General features: G+C 36.2%; 1 protein-coding gene across 1 annotated transcript; it reads right to left on the bottom strand.

Annotated features, from left to right (window-relative positions):
* Positions 1-1,284: 1,284 nt before the first annotated feature.
* On the bottom strand, positions 1,285-5,535 carry LOC106425911 (auxin efflux carrier component 7-like). Its single transcript, XM_048766530.1, has 6 exons — positions 4,394-5,535; positions 4,055-4,319; positions 3,876-3,961; positions 2,437-2,594; positions 2,284-2,360; positions 1,285-2,218 (listed from the first exon to the last, which is right to left on the bottom strand). The coding sequence occupies exons 1-6, from the start codon at positions 5,493-5,495 to the stop codon at positions 2,152-2,154; spliced, it is 1,755 nt and encodes a 584-aa protein (XP_048622487.1). The 5' UTR covers positions 5,496-5,535; the 3' UTR covers positions 1,285-2,151.
* Positions 5,536-23,835: the final 18,300 nt, after the last annotated feature.

A 23,835-nucleotide genomic window follows, 5' to 3' on the forward strand; every position in this document is an offset into this window, starting at 1 on the left:
AATCTGAAGTGACTTGATTGGCAAAATGATGAGTTTCATAGATGGCTGATTTGTTTTCCCCCTGATATTATTTGTAAGCTGGCTTCAAAAATGTTTCCCTAGTCTTATTCAAATTACGTGACAATATAAAAAAAAATCAAATAACTACAATCTCGCTATTTCATATTTCAGATTGATTTTTCTTCATTATATTCTTAGTAACACAATACCATATTGGTCGTTAGAAACAAACATTAAACAAAACCTAGTAAACTACTTTTGAGGTGGATGTAGGTTATCGCTGTCTAAGAGCATATCCAAAGAGACATTATATTATATTACGAAGTTTTCAAAACTCTAAATTTAAAGTTTAAAAGTATTTTTCTCCAAAAATAAAACTTCAAACTTAACTTCAAAACTATTTGTATTTTATCTTATGATCTTTATATTTGTCATAGTTAATTTAAATTCATAAAAGTAAATAACTAAGCACATATATAAAAATATTACAACAATATTAACAAATAAAATGTTATATTAAAATTCAAATTTTAAATAGAAATAACATAATTAATATTAAACTTCAAGAAAATACCATATTATTCCATAAAACTATTTTCGTAATGCATATATGATCAACTAGTGTATTTCAAAGTAAAAACGACTCTCTTTAATTATTTTTAATTTGTAGATCATAAACTAAAAGTTGTTGAAATCAGGTGATCTTAAACTTGTAAATACATTAGATCTGAACAAGAAAGTAAAAGAGGAAAATAAATATTGCTAAAAGACTTAATTTCTATCAATGATATTAAAACTCAGTGAATACATTCAACATGATAAAAAAGAATTGTACGAAATAGACATCAAAACAACAACCATCTTTGGTTACACAAAATTTGTTTGAACAATATTTTGGAGATTTTGGAGGTTCTGGATCAAATATACATGACTACTAGTATTGTAATATTTAAATTTGTGTAATAGTTATGTCTTCATATAATTTTTGAAAAGAATTTTTGTTGTTAAATTTCTTTTGTATTGTTATTGTCTAAATCTACTTTTAAAATATTTTAAATCTTATTTTAAAGTTTTGTTTAATTTTGTGTGTAAAACTTAAATTTATAAAAAAAAAACTGAAATTTTATGAGATATGAAATTTTTTAGGATTAATACAATAAACAATAAAATATTTAAGAATTATAAATGCGATGTGTAATTGTAGAGACCAAAATGCAAATAAAAATATGAAACTTTAAATTTGAAGTTTTGAGAAGTGAAACTTCAAATATAGAGTTTCACTCATTAGAACTTCAAATTTAATGTTTTGAAGTTTATTTTTGAAGAGCAAAAAACTTTATATTTGAAGTTATAGAGTATCTTTTGAAGATGGTCTAGGCCGTCATGGTTCAAAACACATGTCGATAGAAAATGTTAAGTATAACCGATAATGAGGCTTATCAAGATCTTGGATAAAACAATGAGGAACAGACTATCTGCCATTTGACAGTTAGGAGACAAGAAGTATGTCGAGGGTCTTAAGGTCTTGTTCTCTACCAGACACTGAGTAGTAAAGAAAGCAAGGAAAAGAGAAAATTGCTTAGCGAAATGATTTTTCCAACCAACTTCTTTCATTCTTTAAAAGTTCTATAGATGCACTAGATGCAAAACAGTTTTTTTTTTGGTCTTGAATATAATTTAACATTCATTTAAAAAAAAAGATAATGGTAGTTCAAGTTGTTCAAAAAAAAAAGGAACAATGAATAATACAAAATGAGAAGTTGTTCAAAAAAAAAATACAAAATGAGAAATGATAGTATACAAAAACAACCTTCACGCTCCGTAAAAGGGCAAAATCAGATATATAGTCAGACGCTTTTTCTTTTGTTGGTTGCTTTGTCTTGTTGCCCTTGTTGCCCTTGTTCTGCGCTTCTTGTCTCTATCATTGTCATCATCTTCTAATCTCTAGGAAAATACTGGAAAGAAAATTAAAAAGCCTTTGGAATCAAAGTTTATCAAAAAAAACAAAATACTGGAAAGAAAAGAGCTTTTTAATCCTCAAATCAAATATTGGTCACTAACTTTACTAGACCTCGTGTTACATTCTCTTTTATTCAACTAATTTGGAATTCTCTTGTTTTTCTGCAGCAAATCTCTCCATGACAGAGCTTTTTATAGCCCAAGTAGAATGTAGTAAACAAGTGTGATCGGTAGTGCAATAAGCATTCCAAATATTACCCTGTAATATCAACATTAGTAATAATACGCATGAAAGTTTCTCTTTATCCAAGATAAAATACTAACCCTGTACTTAAGATTGCCGGATGAACACTGTATTCTTTTGCAAACACAAACGGCATGATTCCTTGAGGCAATGCAGCCTACCACAAGATCTCGTTTAGTGATTTGTTATAATGAAATTATCAAAGTTGTTTTAGCCACATCAACTGTATTTACTTGAACTATGGCCACACGTAATAGATCTCCGCGTAATCCAATAGCCATGGCAGCAACGGCCATTACTGCTGGTCCTGTCAAGAACCTCACAGCCATTGCAAAAGTTGCAGTAGAGTTTCCGCAAGCGATTAATTTAGGTTGCAATGCCATGAACAACCCTAGACCATTTGTGCAACCAATTATTTAATTTCCATTCAAACACAATAAATGTTGATAGGATATATCATGTAAATGCAACATCTATTACAATAAATGATGATAGGATACATCATGTAAATACAATGTAAATCCAATAAATGATGATAGCATACACGTAAATATGAATGAAATGTAAACTCCTGTTAGTATTGTGGACCACGCAACAATCATGAACACGAGCTCAGCTGTCCTCACACAACGACCACTTTGTAATACGACGTCTCATCGTTGACCATACATTCTCGGATGGTCCATCCCACAACGGACCACCCCGAAAAAAGTTATTCTTGGGTTCAACTCTAGGGTGAAGCTCTAGGTTCACCAACTAATAAGATTTCATTATTTCAAATTCGATATCCTTTAAAAAAGGAAACAAAATACCTAGGGTGAAGTTCTAGGTTCACCAACCAATAGGATTTCATTATTTCAAATTCGATATCTTTTAGAAAAGGAAACAAAATACCTAGGGTGAAGCTCTAGGTTCACCAACCAATAGGATTTCATTATTTCAAATTCGATATCTTTTAGAAAAAGAAACAAAATATTTTCAAGATATATTATATTTTAAAATAAAAAGGTTAAAAAAATTAGAAAAAATAGTAGTTAGAGAAAAACGAATTTAAAAAAAATATATTTTTATCGTTGTCAGTAAAACACTAAACCTTAAATTCTAATCCCTAAACCCTAAATCAAAACCCTAAACCCTTGGGCAAACTCTAAACCGTTGGATAAATCCTAAACTCTAAATCAAAAACACTAAATCCTAAAATCCTAAACCCTAAATTCTAAACCCTAAACCCTTGAGTATTTAGTGTTTTTGATTTGGAGTTTAGGATTTATCCAAGAGTTTAGGGTTTACCCAAGGGTTTAGGATTTAAGATTTAGGGTTTAGGGATTAGGGATTAGAATTTAAAGTTTAGTATATTGCTGAGGACGTTAAAAATATTTTTTAATTACTACTTTTTTTAATTTATTTCTTTTTACCTTTTTGTTTTAAAAATATAATATAACTTATAGCTTGAGAAAATATTTTGTTTCCTTTTTTAAAAGATTTCGAATATGAAATAACACAATTTTATTGGTTGGTGAACCTAGAGGTTCAAGAATAAGTCCCCCAAAAAATCTAAAAGATACTAAACCATTTTTGACTACCAACCAAAAAATGCAACAATTAATTTGTTTGTAACTGTGCATTGGCGTAATTAAAACACATAAACAAGAGTGAGGAAGATGGGACTTACCCAAACTGAACATTACCATACCAAGACCAGCATCAGAGAGGATTGAGATTGATTGCTGAATGATTCTAGGCATTGCCACATTCCACCTTTTCAAATTTCAAAAACCAATCATAACTCGGTTCTAGTCTATAATGATAATATATTAATAATGAAGTACTGATTGGTTCTTGATTAGTTACCGGAAAGCAACGAGAGCCCATATGAGACCAATGAGACTAGAATAAGTGTTAGGGTTCCTGATGAGTTTCCTCCACACCATTATCAGTATCAACCTAGTCATCACACTGGCAGGCGGCATATGTTTTACTGGTACGGTTTCCACCGCTTCTTTAGGGTTTAGCTCCGCCATGGAGTTACACTGAAGCTTGTTTCGTCCGGTTGCCACTTCCTTCACTCTCTCCGACTCTTCTTCGCCGCCAAAGTCTATATTCCTCGGACCAGTAGCTGTCACTATAAGCAACTTCGTTTAAGATTTTGTGTCAATATAGTTCTATAGAAAGTTATATAAAAAAAAAAACCTTTTGTTTCTGCTTTTTGAGGAGGTTCAGGGACTATCATTCGGATCTCTTTTGCTCCCTGATCGGATCCTCCGTTGGAGCCCCAAGCAAACTTATGGAGCTCGTTAGCATCATGACTACTACTAGACTTTCCTCCGATATGATGGTTTTTGTTAATGGTTTTATTAGCAACTGAGGAGGAGAACTCAGCATTCAGGGATGGGTATGACCCGGAAGTAACCGGGTCATATCCTAACCCAGGCGACGAAGCCATACCACAACTCACCTCGAAATTTGAAGGCCTAGGAGTTTGACTCCTAGACGACTGACCAAAGTTTGAGGGACGGCCACCGGAAAACCCCATCACTGAATAGAAGTCCGAGTGATTAAAGTTTGAACCTCTTGGAGTCGTGTCAAGACTGTAAATCTCAGCTCCGGTGATATTAGACGGACGTGGAGTCATACTTGGACAACATAACAATCTCCGGGAAGCGTTTGACTTCCTCACTGTGACGTGTAACTTCCCATCACCTCCGATCTCAGCGTCCGTTTCAAGTAGGTCGTTCCCGTCCAACGAAACGACGTCGGAATGGACTTTGAAAGAGACGATAGAAGCGGCCGTCTCGGGGAACTGCTCCATGATCAGAATCTTCGCTCCTCTGTACTCAAATAAGAATAGGAGAACCGTGTTCCAGATTATACACTGGAGAACGACCACCTGGACCATGAGCGAGCAGGAGTACTCGCCGTACATGGCGGTTAACAGGGGGATACCCATCACGAGCGTGTCGGGAAGCGTGGAGAGGGAGAAGATGGTGATGCTCCACTCGAGACTACCTGAGCGAGTGAAGTTAGCCCATAGGGTTAGGAGAGTGAGCATGATTAATTTCTGGAGAGTATCGGCGGCGATGAAGCGGATATTTATGGTGTAAGGGTTGTTGGTGGAGATGAAGTGGAAGGAGAGGAGAGGGACAGCGAATATGGCGACGAAGCGGTTGATTCCGGAGCATTGGTCTGGTGAGAAGATTTTCCACCAACGGACGGAGCCGTAAGCGAGGATCATAGCGACGTAGAGTGGGATTACCGCCGTCAGCACCGTGTAGAGGTCGTGCCATGTGATCATTATCGCCGGATAAACTATTTATGTAACCCTTTTTCAACTACCTGTCGTTTCTGAACTTTTCTCTAGTTTATGAAAGGATACTATTAATATATAGTTATGGATTGAGTTTTAAATAGGCTACGTATGAGGAGTTATTAATTTGTTTTGAAATTCAGTTAGAATGGATTGTATAAACTTGGTGGAGTATTAAAAGCATGTTTCTGACAAATCACTTATTTGGTTATTTTTTATACGTAAATACTTTTGTATTTCTTTCTTCACATCATGTATATTTGTATTTGAAAAATGTTTACATGTTTTAAAAGTTACGGTTATAATGTTAAAGCTACTAATAATGTTTTAAAAGTTCTACTTACTAAGAGTATCTTTATCGCAAAAACCTAAAACAGGTTTTAAAATTTTTTTTTTTGTTTTCTCTTATTAAAAAGAAAAAAAAATAAAATAAAAAAACGAATCATGGTCCGCCACGTGTCAGTGGAACCTACGAACAGTACAAAAACACTGCAAAGTCGTTTCTTATTTGATAGCTTTTGTAACCGGTTTTTAGTGCTAGTGTGAACCCTCCACGTTAAGAAACGCAGTAAACACCTCTGATAATGGTAATCTAAGTAACTAGCTATAGTTTATCATATAGTGACTTAGCCATATCTAGCTTATCATATGCTCGAACGCCAAGTTCCCAATCTGGGATAGAATGATTCGTATGAACAGATTACTTCAAATATATTTTGTGCACTCTAAGGTTTTGTTAAAAAAAGAGAAGAGGTTTTGTAACGTAAAAACAATTTTAAAATCTTAAATTTTAAGATTTCACTGTCTAAAACTTTATTTTAAGGTTCTTTACTTTTCTACTCTTTTTACTTAGGTAACGGTCTAGGGTTTGATGGTTTATTAGGCGCAAGGAATATAAGGCATGTCTTTCATCTCTTCATTCAGAAATGGAGGCATTAATTTGGGCAATGAAATGTATGAGAAATTTAAGACAGTTTCGGGTTACGTTTGCAACGGATTTTTCTCAATTGGTGAAAATGGTTTCGGAACCAGATGAATGGCCAGCATTTGAAAGCTACCTGGAAGGTATATTAAGCTTTTGAGCAGAAGTTTCGTCAACTCGGATATTATTCATTTAGCTAGGACGGAGAACATAAAGGCGGATAGCTTGGCACGTAGTGCTCGGAAACAACCGTCTTTCGTCATACACATGGATACAGAGTAACCACCTTGGTTTACAGAGTCTATATGAGTCTGTGAATGTTTGCTGGCAAAAAAAAAAAAACTTAGGTAACAGTCAAATAATGTTATTAACTTTTTTCTTTAGTCATTTTAGTTCTTTCTAATACAAAATATTTAATTAACACTACGAGAAATATTATACAAAAATAATATTACATCAAACAAATACATAAACAGTAGCAAAGACATAAATTTTACACAAATAAAATATTACACAAATACATATTACAACAATAATTATGTAGCTCATTTAAATTTAATAAATTAGTTGGTATGTTTTTACATGCGATGTTTACTATAATAGAATATTTATTTATTAAATTTTATAATACTTTCGTTGTATATTTTATAGTTATTGTAAAAGATTTGTGTTTTTAGTTAAGTTTTGTTAAATATAGACTATTGTGTCAAATATAAAAAAATTTAAGGTTTACTACAAGATTTTGTTTTTGGAAACAAACACTCTTAAACCTTATATCTGAAGCTTTGCCAAACTTTAAAATAAGGGGATCTTTGGAGATGTTCTAGACCACAATAAAATCAGCAAGAAAAGAGGTGTTAAATAGACTTAACTGAGATAATAACTAAATGATTTTGTTTTCTCTTTTATAACTAAATAAGTTGGATAATCAAAGGTTCAGTTGATTTATACTATTTGAAAGTGTTTAAGAGTAATGGGCAATGCCTTGGTGGTGATGTAAACACGTGACTAAGGAGTTAATATATTAATATATAAACTAGAGATTGACCCGCACGTCCGTGCGGACGTTAATTTTTACGGTTTTATAAATTTGTATTCGTTATTTATAATTAGTGTTATATATTTAAGATGTGTCGTCGTATAACTAATTGTATTCAAAAGATTTGGACTGAATCGGGTAATAAGATTATTTTTGGTACAAATATACGAACCCCTTTTAGATATATTGGTTATTTAGATATTTTTATGTTTCTACACATCAGAATCAAAATCATAGGAGTCAACTCAAACCTCATACATAAATTTATAATATCCAAGTGGCGCCTAATTTCAAAATCCAAAAAAATTAATCCCGAAAGAAACAACTTGTACCTCAATGAGTATCTAAATGTCCATACTTAACTGATTCTGCAAATAAATTAAAAAGAAATCTCTTTCTATATATTTGGCAAAAATAAAAAAAAATAGAAAGAATTTTTTATTTAGTAAAATAGTTATATGAAGTGAAACATTAAGTGATAATAAATGTAATACTTTTTAATTATTTTGATTTAAATTATTATTTTGTTCACATAAAATATGCCTTGAATTATGTGTTTGGCTATGTAATTTTTCACCAATCGGAACTAAGAAAAAAAGAAAGTTTTAGTAAAACAGATTAAACCAAACTATTAATCATATGGAAAACTCGGTTATCTTACATTTTTTTTTATAATTGCACAAAGTTAATATTGATTAACTAATAAATGAAAAATCTGCATTATTACTTTTATGGTATATTATAATTAATGATTTGATGTATTGTTACGGTAAATATAATTAATGATGTGATGTATTGTTAAAATAATATAACTAATGAAATTAATAAAATAACACTATACTTATATTTTTATAGATTAATATTTGTTTTTCATAATATGTACATTGGTTATTTAGATATTTTTAGGATCATATACATCAGAACCAAACTCATCCAGACTCAAAAGAACTTAACTCAAAACTTCCACATAAATTTACAATATTCTTTTTTTTTGAATTGAATTTTAAATTTAATTCAAAGAAAAAAGATTTTTTTTACAACAAAGCATCCTTATGTAAATCTTTAAAAAGAAACTTCTCCTAGTTATGGGAGAATTGCCAAGTGTGACTCAAAACTTGGAGTCAAACCCAAAACAATACCCCAACTTGGGTCAAAGGCAAAAGTTACCTAAAAGGCTATTGAAATTACAACTATCCCCTTGTGACCAAACAAAAAAACGGATTTTTTTTTACGTTTCTACCCCTCGCAAGTCGTCTGGACAGTTAGTCTTAAACATAATTTAAAATTTTTGTAAAAAATATTTTGATAAGTGAAAAATGGGAATTATGTAATTAACATATGTCTTAGGAGGTATAAATTAAGATATAACAAATTTCAATTGTTTTCAGCATAGATGAGTGAAAGTAGTGAGTCATGATATTCTTTAGTTTATGTTTCATCAACATATGTTGTAGTGTTGTATGTGTTCTTAGGGTTAGATTTTGGAAAGCATTAAAACCGTTTTTGAAAATTTTTAAAATTACTTATGCGTGTTCATTTCTGTGTATAGTAAACACTATTTAAGTATAATTTGATTTTATAACGTGGTTAGTTTGTTAATCTAGTCATTTTAGTTTAGGGGTTCATTTTAGGGTCTAGGACGACTTAATATTTTGTCGTCTGAAAACAGACGACTAAATATTAAGTCGTCTGTTGTACATTATCAGCCAGAATAAGTCGTCTAAACCGGACCAAACCTTAAGGTTTACCAATGTACTTTTAAAGCTAACCGGATTATTTACCCAATATATAAGGTGATTTTTTTTTTTTTTCATTTTTCGCGAAATTCAGAAACCCTAACAGTTCTCTCTCAAAGGCGATTTCGAATTCCCACGATTTCCGAACAAACCATCGTTCTCAACGTCGGCTATCTATCTCACTTCATTCTCACCGTTGTCGCCGCAGCTTCTTCTAACCCTAGCACCGCCGATTCCTCTAAACCCTAGCGCCGCCGATTCCTCTAAACCCTAGCGCCGCCGCTTCCACTATTTCCGAACAAACCGTCGCCCTCGCCACCGTGGTCACCAACGTTCTCACCGCCGCTTCCTCTAAACACTAGCGCCGCCGCTTCTTCTAAACCCTAGCGCCGCCGCTTCTTCTCTGTAAACCTTAGCGCCGTTTCTCTGTAAACCCTAACGCCGGTAAGTCATCAATCTCGAGGAAAAGATGAACATAAAACGTTGTCTCTATCAATTTACTCATTCTCACCGTTTCACGTTTATTTTTTCAGATCTATAACCGCAATGACGAGTACTCCAACTCCTTTTGCGACTAATCAGGTCCGCTTTGTACTGGAAGACTTGTAAGTAATTTAAGTCGTCTGGAAAGTCTTCCTACTGGACGACTTAGTAGATGACTTAAATATAAGTCGTCCATTTGGAAGACTTTCCAGATGACTTAATTATAAGTCGTCTACTAAGTCGTCTGGACTTATATTGTTGTCTTTGATTATTTTGCAGACAAAAAAGATGGATATTCCAGAACTCCCCCGTAGGTTATACACATCAGGGGAAGAGCCAGAAGCCCACAATAGCATTTCGTATCATACGGATAACAGCAAGTTGCATACTGCTCTTAGGGAAGCTCTTACTGATGACGAATTTGAAGAGTTCAAGGAGTCGAGTTTGGGAGTTTTCATCAAGTTCAAGGAGCAGGGATTTGGTTGGGCTTCAAGGCTGGTTCACTACATGCTCAGTTTCAAGCTGGACATTAAGAAGAAGTATGAGATGTGGTCTCTCGTTGGTCCAGAACCTTTGAGGTTTTCACTGTTAGAGTTTGAAAACCTCACTGGTCTAAACTGCGAGTACATCGAGGACCTTGAGACACCAAAATGTGACGTTACCCAAGAGATGGTTTCTTTCTGGGGGATGCTGGGAGTTCATCTGGAAGCTGGGCCAACTACTGATCAGATAATAGCAGCACTGAAGAGATGCGGGGATTGGTCCAGGGAAGATCGCAAGCGGCTCGCGTACCTCTCCATCTTCACTGGATTCATTGAAGGGAGAAAGTTTTCAACCGCTACACGATCTACTCTGGCAAGGCTAGTGATGGATTTAGAACGGTTTGAGAATTATCCATGGGGGAGAGTCGCGTTTAAGGTGCTGATGGACTCTTTGTGGAACAAAGAAATTACTGGCTGTTACACCGTGGATGGGTTTATACAAGTTCTTCAGGTCTGGGCGTACACAGCTATGCCGGAATTGGGTGCTAGTATTGGTGGTCCCAGAGCAGACAGTCCGTCTCCACCGATACTGGCTTACGAGGGCAGCAGAGGCCGCAGATCAATGAAAGCTGCTATCTTGAGTCAGGTATTTACTTCAATCCAAAAGACTGCGTAGACGACTTATAATAAGTCGTCTGGAAGGTCGTCCAGCTGGACGACTTATCGGACGACTTAATTAAGTCGTCTGGAAAGTCTTCCAGCTGGACGACTTATTAGACGACTTATTATAAGTCGTCTGGAAGGTCTTCCAGCTGGACGACTTAGTAGACGACTTATAATTAAGTCGTCTATTTAGTATTTTTTTTCAAATATCTAACTCGATTCTTCTATTTACTGCAGACCCGCGTGATCAACTTTGTTGAGAAGGACATTAGTGAAATGTGGCCAAAATGGGACTCTGATGTTGAGGACCTGCCCGCGGAGAACATCATTAAAGTCATGTATGAGCGGAGACCGTGGAAGTGGACCATGGATTGCTGGGAAGTCACTGGTACTAAGGTCTATACAAAACCTAAGGTTGTGACTCCATCGAAGAAAGCCAAAGAGATGGTTGTGTTGGAGGACGAGGAGGAGGAGGAGGAAGACAATCCAAGCCCTCGGAAGAAAGCTCGTAAAGAGGCTCCTAAAGTGGCTAGTGAAGAGGCTAGAGAAGAGGCTAGTGGGGTGACCAGAGAGGATTTGGAAATTATGTTCAAGGGCGTAGCTGACTGCATGAAAGAAAGGTTTAAGAAGTGCATCAGGGAGTTTAGGAAGTTGTCCGATAGATTGGAAGCTGTGGAGAAGAAGGTTGGTGTCACCAATCAGGCTACCCCTCCACCTCTAACCAATCAGGCTACCCCTCAAGATAAACAGCCTACCCCTCTTGCCAAAGAAACCGGGGGTAGTAACAAACAGGCTACCCCTCATGCCAATGAAACCGTGGTTAGTAACCAGCCTCCTCCTCATCAAACCAAACAGCAGCCTCCTCCTCCTCAAAAGAAACAGCCTCCTCCTCCTCCTCAAAAGAAACAGCCTCCTCCTCAAAAGAAACAGCCTCCTCAAATCAAAGAGGTTAGTATCAAATCCAGGGTTAACTAGTTGTCCAGACGACTGTAAAAGTTGTCTGGACGACTAGTTGACCCTGGACGACTTAAACGTAAGTTGTCTGGACGACTAGTTGACCACAGAAGACTTAATTTTAAGTCGTCCAGGGTCAACTAGTCGTCCAGACGATTTATATTTAAGTCGTCCAGGGTCAACTAGTCGTCCAGACAACTTTTATTTAAGTCGTCCAGGGTTAACTTGTGTGCAACTTTTATTGCAGAGATGGTTGCCGGAGGATACAGCAACCGAGGCGAACTCGGTATATAAGATCTTGCCGGAGGATAAAGCAGATGGTGTCACCTCCAAAGAGATTGTTGCTGTCACTTCCACCGATCACCAACCGAGCCTCGCTTCCACCGATCAACAACCGAGCCTCGCTTCCACCGAGCCAAGCGATCCAGTTTCAGAACCGAGCCTGGTTGTATTGGACAAGCGTGCAAAGAGTAAACGAGCGAAGAAACCTGCTCCCACTGTGAGATCTCCTTATACGGCAGAGAAAAAAAAAGATAAAGTGGCAGCCTATAATCCATTTCCGCCAGTAAACAAAGATAAGTTGAAGGAACTCGCTGATTGGTTGAAAACTGATCCGTAAGTGATTGCTTTACCCATAATAGCTTGATTTAGTCGTCCAAAACTGATTGCTTTTTTGTTTGCAGTCATTATTCAACTAAGACCGAGGACAAACCACGTACATCACCAACAAGGTGGTACCACTTCCTCCGGACAGCCAGAGAATGGCTGGAAGACTGCGTAAGTCTTCTGCACACGATTTAAGTCGTCTACAAAGTCGTCCAAGTAGACTACTTTCCAGACGACTTAAAGATAAATCGTCTGGAAAGTCGTCTACTTGGACGACCACGTAGACGACTTATATTTAAGTCGTCTGGTAACTTCTAACTTGTTATATTTAATATGCAGCATATAGATGCTTGGATTAATGTGCTAAGGCAGAGGTATCAGGAGAACCCACAAGCTTTCAGGAGCGAGCGAATGTGCTTCCTGGATCACAACTTTTCCCAGTCTTGGAGAGAGCAGTATCAGCTCTTCAAAACATCGGAACCTGATCACAAAGGTTTAGGAAGAGTTCTACCTGGTGGGGCGTCGAATTTTTATGACGGATCAATACCTTCATTTTGCCAATCAAACAAGAAGTGGGGGGAGGACATTGATGATATCTATGCGCCAGTGAACTTGAACGACAAGCATTGGGTTGCTATTTGGATATCGATCCCTAAGAGGCACATAGTCGTCTGGGACAGCATACCTTCATCTAGTGTACCAGACGCATGGGATGCGATAATGGAGCCTTTTCTCCAGATGGTCCCTTATCTGCTTGTTGAGTGCGCAGCCACCGACGAAATACGGGTCAAATACGGGTTGGAGCCATACACATATGAGAGACCGCTGAAAGGTGTACCCACGGCCAACAATGGTGATTGTGGCGTGTACGCTGTAAAGTACATTGAATGTCATGCTCTTGGGGTCTCCTTTGACCCTAAAGACTTTGCTAGGTGCAACGCGAAGAAAATGAGGGATAATATGGCGGTGGATATATGGAAGGAGCTTGTTGATCAGCATTTGAAAGAAAATGTGGATGGTGATAAGTTCGTGGGCATGTATGATTAGATTTGTGTTTGTATTTGAACTTGTCTTTGTATTTGAACATGATTTTTTAACGAGCGAAGTATTTGTATTTCAGCTTGTCTTTGTATAGATTTGTAAATATATAAGTTGTCTGGAAGAAATAAGTCGTCTGGAAGGTTTTCCAACTGGACGACTTACAAATAAGTCGTCTAGAAGGTTTGGACGACTTATTATAAGTCGTCTGGAAGGTTTTCCAACTGGACGACTTACAAATAAGTCGTCTAGAAGGTTTGGACGACTTATTATAAGTCGTCTGGAAGGTTTTCCAACTGGACGACTTACAAATAAGTCGTCTAGAAGGTTTGGACGACTTATTATAAGTCGTCTGGAAGGTTTTCCAACTGGACGACTTACACTGGACTTCTAAAAATAAAATACACTGGACGACTTAGTAGAAGGTCGTCTAAAAATAAAATACACTGGACGACTAAAAATTTAGTCGTCTGGACGGGTAATCAAGACTGGACGACTTAAATTTAGGTCGTCTGGACAACTAGTCAACTGGTTGTGTACATTGTGGTTTCGTATGGCCAGTTTCCTTGCAGTTTGAGCATCTCCGTGCCCTGTGTTTCTTCCTGGGTTTGTGTCCTCTCATCCTAGATAGCTCCAACCAAGATTGCCATCTTGATTTCTTCGGTCTCCCCCGACCACGCTTTAGTTCTGGAGGAAAGCATTCTCGTTCCTCAATATGTTGTGACACGATAGGATATATATTCTCTGAGTATCCTGCATACAGATAATTCTTTGAGTACAGTGGACATACAAGTGTGGAGATATGCAAACCAGCATGTGTTCCAGCAGCTATAGCATGAGAGCAAGGTATTTTCTCCACTCCATAGACACCACAATCACACTTTGCATGTTCCAAATCAACCACACAGTCCATTTTGCCACCTTTGACAAAGAAATGCCATCCATCAATTGGTTCGACCGTCATCGTATCCGCTATCTCTTCTCGAACAGCAAGCAAGTATTCAACACCCCGGCTATGTTCAGTTGTGAGACTCAAAGCATCTTGTCTCCTTTTCCAATACCATTTTCCTAACTTCTGCCTTATGAACTCCAGCAGGAACGTAATCGGAAATCCTCTTGCTCGCTTCAGTGCGGAATTAATAGATTCAGCAATGTTGCTTGTTTTTATGTTGAACCTGTTCCCCTTACAATAAACCCTTGACCATAGCCTGACGTCGGCTTTCTCCAAATACGTTGCAAGTTCCGGGTTTGCACTCCGTATCTCAGCCATGTACCGGTCAAAATCGTAAACCGTGTGAGCATAAGCAGCCCCTTTCACCAAGTACATGAGATGTTTCCCTTTAAACTTTTTGACAATGTTATCTTGAAGGTGATAATAACATATTCCTCGGGTTGCCCAAGGAAACACCTTATCACACGCACTTTTAATGGCCTTGTGCCGGTCGGAGACTATCACCAGAGGCTTGTCATGAGATATACAACTAGCCAATTTTGTGAAAAACCATTCCCAAGAAGGTACATCTTCCTCATCCACGATCCCAAAAGCCAATGGGAATATCTGAAAATTGCCATCTTGTGCGGCTGCAACTAACATAGTTCCTCCATACTTTCCACTTAGGTGAGTTCCATCCACCACAATGACCCTTCTCTGATACTTAAAACCTTTGATAGAAGCTCCAAAAGAGAGAAATAGATACTTAAATCTTTTCATAGAATCAAGTTCTATCGCCGTGATAGAATCAGGATTTGCAATGGAGATTTGCTCGAGATATGATGCCAGACGCGAATACCCTTCTTCTGCTGATCCTCTCACCAATCTTTGTGCATATAACAGTGCTCTGTATGAAGTGGTGTAATCAAGCGCCATGCCAAACATGTTCCTCATTGCATCAGTGATATGCTGCGGAGTTATCCCATCAATGATTCCAACACGATCAATGAAAAGACTACCTACATACTTCGGAGTACAGTGTCTCCGCTGAGCGATTCGGTCTCCCACTGAGCATAAATGTTTTTCCACATACTTTGTTACCCAAAACGTGTTTGTCCCATGTTTGACACTCGCTCTGACCTTCCATCCACAATAGCTAACCCGACATGTTGCCACAACAAGAGTTTTCGTTGATTTGTATAATCTGAAAGAAAACTTACCCCTCACTGCTGCCAACCGCAGCTCTGAAAGCAGTGCACCCTTGCTAACAAAACTCTGGTTGACATAGATACTGGTACCATTCGATTTTCCTCCTTCAATAGCATTTGTTTAGCATATGTCTTTTGGATTTCTTCAAAACAAATATTATCATCATCTTCCTCGTCCTCATCTGGAACCTTTCCATAAAGACTGTAATCCCCACCATTCTGATCCGTTTCACCAACAATAGAATTATCAGCATCCTCCTCCCCATTTTCCTCCTCCCCATCTTGATTTTCATCTTCAACAAACTCATTATCACCAACATCTTCAAAACATTCATCAGCTTCATCATCATCACCAACATCTTCTTCCCATTCACCAGCTTCATCATCATCACCAACATCTTCTTCCCATTCACCAGCTTCATCATTATCACCAACATCTTTTTCCCATTCACCAGCTTCATCAATATCCCTTTTCTCTGAAACCGTTTCGACCTTGCTGCGGCTTGATACACAAAGACATACTCTATGGGTTTTGAGTATCTCCAGCAAGTTTCGAACTTGTCTATCACTTGTAACATGAATGGGAAGACTGCCTGGAGCCATCATCATTTCTGCTGGTAATGAGTAGCTAATCTCCACACTCACTGTTCTCATGTCCAGGTTATAATCTTCTTGAGCCATTGCAACAAGTTCAGCATGTGTTGAATCTTCATTCAATAAAAACAATCTTGCTCCTTTGAGATCATCAACCACAAAATCCCAACGGAAATCTCTCAACAACCATTCTCCATACACTGCATGTAACTGAAAAATCATCTGCAAATATTCAAAATAAAACACATTAGTAAACATAGAGAAAATGAAGAAGTTCAATAAACATTGCCGCAGACGACTTAGCATTAAGTCGTCCAGAAGACTTAAAGGTAAGTCGTCTAAAGAGGTCACTTTTGCAATTGAAAATTAAAAGGGACGACTTAATTCTAAGTCGTCCGGCTTTGTTTGTTAAAAAAAAAACTTCAGACGACTTATATATAAGTCGTCTACGAGAAACGGGCTAGTTTTGCATTTGACCGAATCGTGTCAGATCTTTGACTATTTCTGGACGACTTATAATTCAGTCGTCTCTGGGAAAGTTAAAATTTCAATATTTTATGAAAACTTGACGACTTACGTGTAAGTCGTCCTAGGTTAGTTTTGTAATTGAAAAATAAAACTTGAAATTTAACTTTCTCCAGACGACTTAGATGAAAGTCGTCCAGCTAAACGACTTAATTTAAGGTCGTCCGGGATAAGCAAGGTTTGACCAGAAAATTGGGAAAAATTCTGGACGACTTTGCTTTCCCCGGACGACTTTAAATTAAGTCTTCTGGAGGGACGACTTTATATTAAGTCGTCTGGTTAAAGTTAAATTATGAAGTTTTATTTTTCAATTACAAAACTAACCTAGGACGACTTACACGTAAGTCGTCAAGTTTTCATAAAATATTGAAATTTTAACTTTTCCAGAGACGACTGAATTATAAGTCGTCCAGAAATAGTCAAAGATCTGACACGATTCGGTCAAATGCAAAACTAGCCCGTTTCTCGTAGACGACTTATATATAAGTCGTCTGGAGTGTTTTTTTTTAACAAACAAAGCTGGACGACTTAATTTAAGTCATCCGTTTGACCAGAAGACTCATCAGTAAGTCTTCTACATACAGATGACTTACTAGTAAGTCTTCTACGCGAACAGATCTTGAAAAAAAAATTCAAATTCGTACCTTAAACTAGGTGAGATGACTTCGTTTGCACACAGGGTCTTCTCCAACCACCCAGAACCTCAAACAAAAGCAACCTTAAGTCAAAACGAAAGAAATATGGCTCTGTCAACCATAGCCCATATTTTGAAACGAAAGCTTGAGTTTTTTGGATGAATATAGAGAGAAAGTGAAAGAAATGTTGTTTTTAGTTCATAACAATTGAAACAGAGAGAGTGTAAAGAGATTTACGTGCATTAAAGGGCATTAAAAGCTCCAAACAGTTCGTACAAGGTTGTTGCCACTATTCATTGCAGTGGGAATATTGTAAATACTTGAAGAAGATGAGGTTGAGACAGTAAAGAAGCCATTTTCGAAAAAAAAAAAAATGTTAATGGCATTTTCGTAGATAAAATGCAGGTGTGGGGTTAAAATCTCAAAAAAAAAAAGGAGTCAAAAGAAAAGGTTAGTTTTCTGTTTGACTCCGAGTTTTGAGTTACTTTTGCAAAAACCCCACTAGTTATTCAATCTTGACTCAAACGAAGCAATCATTCCTCTTTCCATATCTTTATCTCTCCTTCTTCTGATGACAGTGAATTTATTTCTCATAGTTTTGTCGAGCCTTTTTATCAGCACCTCACTTGGTGATGACCTTTCCCCATGTCTTCGTTGGTTTCTTTCTCTCCACACCGAGTAAACTGTGGCCTGCATAATATATCTCAGAGTGAAGATCTTGATTCTGCTCAGGCTCAGACCATTTGAGGCAATCCAAACAATTTGCTCTAGATCGACCGAAAACTGGTCACTCATCACACCCTTAGCCAGACTCTCCCAAATTCGAGTAGAGTAAGCACACTCAAAAAACAAATGCTTCAACGTCTCCGGTGAGCTCTGGCACAAGACACAAGTTTCATCTATGTTCTGGTTCCAACTCCTCATTCGATCACAAGTAGATAATCTCCCATTCATAACTAGCCAGAATATAAAGGCAAACTTTGGGGGATATCTAGTGTTCATGCCTAACTGATTTTATAAACTAATAAAAAATTTTATGTGTTTTGCTAAATTAAGTGAAATAGAAAGAGTTTTTTTTATTTAGTAAGACAATTATATTGAGTGAAAAATTAAGTGACAATAAATGTAATTCATTTTTATTATTTTGATTTAATTATGATTTTATTCACAAAACATGTCTTTGAATTATGTTTTTGGCTACGTAATTTTCCACCGATTGAAATTAAAAAAAAATGTTTTAGTAAAACAAACTAAACTCAGTTATTTTACCTTTTGATTTTATAATTGACACAAAATTAATATTGATTAACTACTAAATAAAAATCTACACTATTATTATTATGGTAATATAACTAATGATGTGAAATATTGTTAATATAATATAATTAATAAATTTGTTAATATGAGTGAAATATGGAAATACAATTAATGTAATACTGCTATCCTCGTTTTCAAATAATTCTCAATTATATTAATATTCATGTTTTCAAACAGCACTAAATTGTACTTCAGTTTTAATAACATAGATTGTTAAAGCAAGGGCGTGTAGTATTCGCCAAACTTGTTTGATCTAAATTCTACTTGGTGGAAAAGATAGTAGCGTGGGATCCATATATAGACGTGTTCTATCATTTCATAGTTTATTTGGTTGAAAATGGACTGAGGTCAAAACCTCTGTATGAATGAAAAATTGATATTGAACCAAAAACAAATTCTACTTTTTATTGCACTATAAGATTCATTCAAAAGTCCAGGAGCTTGTGGTCAAGTGGTAAGGATAAAGGTTTTGAATGTCAACACTTTTCAGGTTCAATCCACCTGTCATGCGAAATTAAGTCACATGTTACCTGGACACCTTTCGTAGATATGGACATTTGCTTTCGGCTCATTTGAATATACGGAGAGAAGATCTATCTATAGGTTGCATATCTCCTTAGGAATTAGTCTGGATCATTACATAGTCCCGGGAAACCCCCAAGTTGATAAAAAAAGATTCATTTAAAACGCGAGGGATTTTAATCTTGATATCAGCACTGCCCAAGCGATTGGCTTAATCCTCAATGTCACCAGGCTCACTATCGTCTAAGTCCAGTCCTAGATTGCAAAACTCATACTAGTGGGAGTAAACTTTATGAAGAGTTGGTTGATTGTAAATATCGAGATTTGTTAAAATTTTAAAGAGTTGTAAAGAAGTTTTCATATTCAAAAAGTTTATCAAAATATGCTAGTATAATGATTTTAAGAATCTAGAGGTTATATGCAAGATTTATGAAGTTTTGTTTTATGAGTAAAACTGTTTAGAATTCAAGTCCTAATAATACTAGATTTGATAGAATTATAAAATCACTAAAAACCAAAAAAAAACTAATTACACATGATTTTGTAAGCCATTAATGATTCAACATTCATGAAACCAATAACACTATATTTGAATAAGAATTTTAGAATCCATTAACCAATAACAGTACTAGACTTTAAATTTTTTAACAACCATTAGAAAGTCATATCCCACTAACGCCCCTGAAACATACATCTTGAGATTCTTGACCAAAATCAATAATGGAGTAAGAGATAGGAATGGTACATTACAACTGTACTGTAAATAAAAAGATGAGACAAAAGGGAAAACTCTTACACTTTTACATGAATAACAAAGAAAAAATGAATATAGAGGACTAATATATTTTTACTGCCTTTGTTTTTACCCTTTTCCACTTTTACATGATTAACACATAAAACTATATTTTGTTAAATCCTTTTCTTTGCTATGATTGATGAAAACAAAGAAGAATACAAAGTAAAAATAACCTATCCGTAGCGTTTTAGTTTTGATGTATGCATGAGAATTACTTTTGTAGGTGGAAGAAATAAAAACTCGTGATATTTTTCTTAAGAGATATTATTGAACGTGTTTCAGAAAAAAAAATACTTCATCCGTTCCATATTAGTTGTCATCTTAGAATTAAAATTTTGTTTGATTTTAAGTATCGTTTTATGTTTTCAATGCAAAATTTATTAATATTTTTCAGTTTATGTTTTTATTGGTTGAAATATGATTAGGTGTATAGGTAATGATGTTTTAATTTTGAAAATATAAAAAATAAATGTTGTCTATGTGTGCATAAACCTAAAATGATAATTAAAGTGAAACGGAGAGAATATTATTGAACATGAGGATCAACTCTGGGCCAGGGATGCGTATTAGTCCAATTAACCGTAGAACCTCAACACAATCTTCCGCTTAAACCCTACACCCTACGGCTACAGTGGAACCCCAACTTGATCTTCCGCTTAACCCAAAATACTCATTTATATATTTTAGAATCATTTATGCATGTTTGAGTCATTGGTTTCTAATATTGCATGTGAGTAATTACGAAATTTCAACTAAAAACCTATAAATTGACGATAAATAAATCGTTTATATATATGTCTCTTCTATATATATATATATATATGTTTCTAATATTGCATGTGAGTAATTACTAATTTTCAAATATTGCATTGGAGTGGTAGGTCGGGCCCTCCGTCGTCGCAGCTCGAAACAACCTCTGTATTTAGTATTGGCAAATCATATCTGCTCTGAGAACATTTGTAGAACAAGATAGATTTGTGTCCAAAGGACTTTATTCAAACATAAAGTTGGATTATCTCAAAGGAGCTTTATTGAAATACTAAGAAACTAAAGAAAGGATGAAGTGTGGAAGCCTCTTTGGTCCAGTGGTTTGACTAAGGGTTCATTAATGCTTCTACACCAAGAGGTCTGGGTTTCAATTCCCGGAGAAGGCGGAATTATGCGAATTAAAAAAGAAAAGGCTTACAAGAGATCTCCAGCATGGCGCAAGGAGTACCGTCAAGCAAGGATCCCATAGGACGGCTCAGGTGATGAAGTCAGGCGTGAATCCTCATATGACACGTAGAATTGTCGGCTATAGAATCGTCTGTAATATTTCTCATAGTCGTAATAGCATAATTATCCAGCGCTAAAAAAAAAAGAAAAAATGATGAAGCTTGTGTTGCCTTCAAGAGATATAAAAGATAGTTTAATTCATATAATAAGAGGGATAAGGCTGCTCTTTTACAGCATAAAAGCCGGGCCAGAAGAAAACCGTCGAGCAAGCTGCCAGCATCTTTCCTCACCAAAAAAAAAAAAAAAAAATCTGAGGCTTAGTTTCTGTTCTCGACAAAGGCAGTAGGCTGCGGTTAGTTATAACAATGGGTTTATGGAAGCAAGTCTGGTTTTGTATAAGCACACAAAGTGCTCGCTGAAATGCCAACGAGAATGGCAGGTTGTTTAGAAGCACAATTTTGGTGGTACATAGATGGAAGGCAGAGATTGAGTAGAGCTTTGTTTAGTAGGTGTGGAAAGAGTTTTTCATGAGACATACTAGAAGAATGAAATAGGTAATGGAAACCTATATTCATAGTGAGACAAAGAGGTCACAATTATACCTCTGAGTGAGATCAACTAAGCTCTCCAAATTCAAAAAAAACCTCTGAATGAAGCCATGTGATACTCTCTAAGTATAGGCCTGAAAAGATCTCACACTAATGTTTGTCTACAATGGTGAATAGAACCATTTGCCAACACTACAAGCATCATGCTTCAATTCTTCATGTCTCCTTCAAAACCATCTTCAAGTGCATTCAAACTTTTCAGCTTTGTGTTCACCCGCTGCCAAGTTTGCGGGAGAGTATTAGACACAAGCCCAATGTTTGATTCAATATCAAGCCCATATATTTAGGGTTTCCAGCAAGTGTTTTCATATAAATAGTCATGTTATGTAATGAAAACCTTAACTTTGGAAAATCAATATCATTTCACAAATCTCTTTGTTCTTGGTGACAATCTCGATCTCTTCCGCTCATTTACTTTCATTTGCATAATAAAGCTCTATAGATCTATTTTCATTTCAGTTCAATAAAGCTCTTTGAGCATCCAATCTCTATTAATTTGACATTGTCTACATGCTCAGCCTTCTCCTCGATTCATCGGTCTTCAAAGATGAGGAAGGCATGTTTGGGAACCTGTGCAGCTGCTTGTGGTTAATAAGGCAGCTCTAAGGTCTGTTCATTTGCAGATTAACCATAGTACCTTTGTGATTTAATGAGTTTTTTTTTTCTTTTTTGTGACTCCTTGAATCGGAAATGCTTTTGAGCGGATCTGATTACAAGATCCTTGTGTTAGACTTTCATTATGTTCTTAATGATATTTACACCTTTTAGCAGAAAAAAATGAATTTCTTTTCTATACTAGATTCAGTTTATTTACTCCTTTGATGTGAACTTTCTAGCATTTCCATGACGATGGATACGTTATAGAAGAGCTCGAGACTAAACTACAATTGTTTTTTTCTTTTCTTTGCAATGATCAGTTTCTCTGACCCTTTTTGAGCGTATCAAAGATTCGTTATTTATTCTACTCTTATCTTTGTTACAAAGAGGTGGTCAATACTGGAACGGATTCTCTCAACTTAAATCGAATATTAAAAGTTGTTGATCCATGGTATCTTATTCCAGAATTCAACAACTCATCATCTTTCAACTTTTTCTCTACATGCCTAAGGCCTTGATTCAAGCAGCTAGACACAGTCATCACACTACAAGAAAACAGCGGCATACTTAGAGAAAAAATTGTCGGTATGTCGTCGGAATAACGCTATTCCGACGACATACCGACGAAAAAAATCCTCGGAAATTCATCTTTCCTCGGAAATCCACTACAAGAAAACAGCGATATTCTGACGGACATTCCGACAGAAAATAAAATCCTCGGAATATACCGAGGAATTTCCGAGGAAATTCCGAGGAAACATAAAATTTGGTTTCCTCGGAATTTCCTCGGAATATACCGACGGAATTCCGAGGAAACAACAGTCCGTCGGAATATTCCGAGGAAATTCCGAGGAAAACTGTGTTCCTCGGAAAAAACCGATGAATTCCGAGGAAATATTATAGCCGTTGGGGGATTTTACAAAATTCCGAGGAAATTCCGACGAACTAGTTTTTTCCGTCGGAATTCCGTCGGAATTTCCTCGGTATGTCGGCAGGATTTAAACTATAAATACAAGCACTCCTCTTCCTCTTCATTCACTCCATATCTTCATCCTCCCTCTTACTCTATTTACACACGAATTTGATTCATAAAAAATATGTCTTCTTCAAATTATTTTCGTTCTTGGATCGATCGACCTCATTTGGATCCGAACACGAGATTGCTTACGGAAGAATACCAACGAGGTATAACCGAATTCATGGGGTTAGTTCACCGACAACCGGAAGCAAAAACAGGTATGTTAAGATGTCCTTGCTCTAATTGTAAAAATAGAAAGGTTATTAAAGAGTGGGATGTTTGGACTCATCTATATTTGAGTGGGTTTACACGAAGTTACAAAATTTGGTATCATCATGGGGAAACTGATTATGAACATGGTAGTACTAGCGAACCTCAGCCAGCGGTTAGATTAGAAGAACCAATTAGAACGGATGTAGATTATGGTGTAGGTACTGAG

Source organism: Brassica napus, chromosome C8 (genome assembly GCF_020379485.1).
Source record: "Brassica napus cultivar Da-Ae chromosome C8, Da-Ae, whole genome shotgun sequence".
In the NCBI taxonomy this organism is placed as follows: Eukaryota; Viridiplantae; Streptophyta; class Magnoliopsida; order Brassicales; family Brassicaceae; genus Brassica; species Brassica napus.

Bases quoted from the DNA above. Each gene is read 5' to 3' on its own strand.
- LOC106425911 (XM_048766530.1), bottom strand. From the start codon at position 5,495: ATGATCACATGGCACGACCTCTACACGGTGCTGACGGCGGTAATCCCA. The intron at 2,595-3,875 runs GTAAGTCCCATC...CAAATGGTCTAG, and splicing joins TATGGTAATGTTCAGTTTGG to GGTTGTTCATGGCATTGCAA. The intron at 2,361-2,436 runs GTAAATACAGTT...ATCTTGTGGTAG, and splicing joins TACGTGTGGCCATAGTTCAA to GCTGCATTGCCTCAAGGAAT.